A 2,476-nucleotide genomic window follows, 5' to 3' on the forward strand; every position below is an offset into this window, starting at 1 on the left:
ATTTGTACTTAAAACAAGTCAATTTTACTAATACAAATAGAGTATATGAGATTTATTTTCTTAATACACAGAACATTTTTCTTAAAATAAGAAAATTTTACTAATACAAATATAATATATGAGATTTATTTTCTTAATACACAGAACATTTTTCTTTAAATAAGAAAATTTTACAGATATCTTTTTTTTTGCAAATATTATTTTTTCTTGAAACCAGTATAGTTATACTAAAAACTAGATTACATTTCTTGATACAAATGCTTAATGTTTTATGTATGTTTTCACATGGCAAAAGTCCAAGAATTTACCAACATACTAAATATATCTACTTAAAATAAAAATACAACTTTAATTCATTTTAACTGCTTTATTATAAAAGTTGCACATAAATAAAACAATACAATTTCTTTATTCTAGGTTGGTATGGTCATTTTGTAGTGTAAAATGACCATTGCAGTAACATTTTCAACATTTACTCAGTAATTAATTTTTTCCACTCATTTATCGCTTTTTTGTATGACGTTGTCATGTCTTTGTCATTAATTTTGTCCATGAGGACTTCTGTCTGTACAATCGATAGAAGAGTGGAGATGCATTTTGGATATGTGAGATGGAAAGTATAATAGCATGCCATAATGTATAATAAAGAGGAACAAATGTCCTCCTTTGGAAATATTAGGACCGGCATAGTTCCAATGGCCAGGACACAGTTGGTCTCAGAGATTACCACCACAGGGCTCAACAATGGCCGTGCCTGGAGAAAGGTGTTGGGGTCTTCTGCACACTGAAAAACAAAAAGAAAAATAATAAACACCAAATAAACCCCAAATCAGTATTTTTTGAATAGTCCCCTAATATTAAATAGTGTCACATTTTTCACCTCAAGAACGTGAAGCACTCCCTCGCTTGCTGGTCCCAACTTTTTAGGTGGAGCAGAAGTTGAAGGGAACATGTCTGGGAGAGCTTTGATCATGGCGATGGTGTTGTTTACTTGAAAAATAAAAGTAATTTCATTTATGGTGGTCAATAAGATTACGTATATACAACATTAGTTTTAGCATAGCTTTACAACAGTGACACTAATTCAATGTCAGTTCTTTCAACTCAATACACAATAAAGGTTGAAATCACCTTTATCTGCCGATGGAGGCTTCAAGACTTTTTTGAAAACTCCGTAAAACTGAGCCTTCTCACTAAAGGTCTGCCAGCGGTTCTTCAGATCAGGTATGAAGTGAGAGTGTCCTTGATTGAGAATCCGCTGCAGTTCATCCATTAGCTGCAATAGAAAGACACATAAATGTGTTGAATAAATTAAACATTTCAAGCAAATCCTTGCAATTATATAAATTTCAATTTGTAATATTTTTAAAATATATAATGATAAACTGTGCACTATACATGAATTTGAATAAAGTAAAAATCTTTCCACAATTTCTTTAAACCCATAATTTTGAAAACTTTAAATAATCTTTTCTAAACTAGACAAAACAATATTTTCTCACCTTCAGCTAAAAATAAAAAAATATCATAATTTACAATGAAAGTTTTATCAGTTGTTGCATACAATGTTTTGATTCAATTGTTCGATACAATTGTTTGTATTAATTTAAAAAAAATAAATTTTAAGATACAATTTTATCAGATACAAAGCAATTTAATTTTCTTACATGATCCGACTCTTTGAAGCAGGGATATGCCTGAAGAATCTTTCTTGGTCTTTCCTGGTCCTTCATGACATCACCATCAATGTAAGCACGTCGGGCCTGATATTCAAGATCCAACAGCTGGGCAACATCCTTCTTGTTTGGTCTGGATCTGGATTTGTATAGGTTGCGTAGAATTTTATAATGTCTTGCCTGATTTTGCAAGCTGTCAAATCCTTCATGCCCTGTTGAAATGACAGGATCAGTGCTTCCGTTTGTACAATCATTGTTTTTGAGTCACAGATACTGGACACTAAACACATTTTAGTGTTGTACAGAAACATTCTAAAAAATATTTTAAGTGTCAAAAAGGTGGATTAGCATAGTGAATTTTTAAGTGAAATTCTCCTACCATCCAAATGTTCGGCCTCTGTGGAGTTGCCTCTCTGTGGTGGCGATCTGTCCAATATCGGGGTTGGAACAATAGACTCTGGATCATTAGCCGATGTATCCTGGTTTAACGCACCTGGATCAAATGATGGCTCGTTAGAAGGCCTAAGAGGAACACTGACAAGCTGAAAAGGTTGTTACTACCACCAGGGAGAGAACTAAAACATGCAGGATGCCGGCCCTCAAGGACCGACTTTGGGCACCCCTGCACTAAAAGCTTGCTTCCCTTTTTCAGTTTGGAAACGTGGAACATGCAAAAGAAAAATATTGTTAAAACGTAAAGAATGGGAATTAACAGATCTATGTAAAAGAAAGTTTAAGTATGCTGGAGCCAAGCCGAGCAGAGATCTATGAATCAGGATCATTAGGTGATTGTTTCTCAG

General features: G+C 33.5%; 1 protein-coding gene across 1 annotated transcript; it reads right to left on the reverse strand.

The window, feature by feature from the left end:
- Nucleotides 1–464: 464 nt before the first annotated feature.
- Nucleotides 465–2,165, reverse strand: LOC107835485 (uncharacterized). Its single transcript, XM_016667891.1, has 5 exons — nucleotides 2,056–2,165; nucleotides 1,668–1,888; nucleotides 1,132–1,276; nucleotides 881–990; nucleotides 465–784 (listed from the first exon to the last, which is right to left on the reverse strand). Exons 2-5 carry the CDS (start codon nucleotides 1,731–1,733, stop codon nucleotides 473–475), a joined length of 633 nt encoding a protein of 210 aa, XP_016523377.1. The 5' UTR covers nucleotides 1,734–1,888; nucleotides 2,056–2,165; the 3' UTR covers nucleotides 465–472.
- Nucleotides 2,166–2,476: the final 311 nt, after the last annotated feature.

This window comes from Poecilia formosa, unplaced genomic scaffold (assembly GCF_000485575.1).
Source record: "Poecilia formosa unplaced genomic scaffold, Poecilia_formosa-5.1.2 Scaffold2969, whole genome shotgun sequence".
Taxonomy (NCBI): Eukaryota; Metazoa; Chordata; class Actinopteri; order Cyprinodontiformes; family Poeciliidae; genus Poecilia; species Poecilia formosa.

Excerpts from the sequence above, each read along its gene's own strand:
- LOC107835485 (XM_016667891.1), bottom strand. The coding sequence starts at position 1,733 with ATGAAGGACCAGGAAAGACCAAGAAAGATTCTTCAGGCATATCCCTGC. Across the intron at positions 1,277-1,667 it reads GCTTCAAAGAGTCGGATCAT|CTAATGGATGAACTGCAGCG; the intron begins GTAAGAAAATTA and ends TTTCTATTGCAG. Across the intron at positions 785-880 it reads GAGTGCTTCACGTTCTTGAG|TGTGCAGAAGACCCCAACAC; the intron begins GTGAAAAATGTG and ends TTTGTTTTTCAG.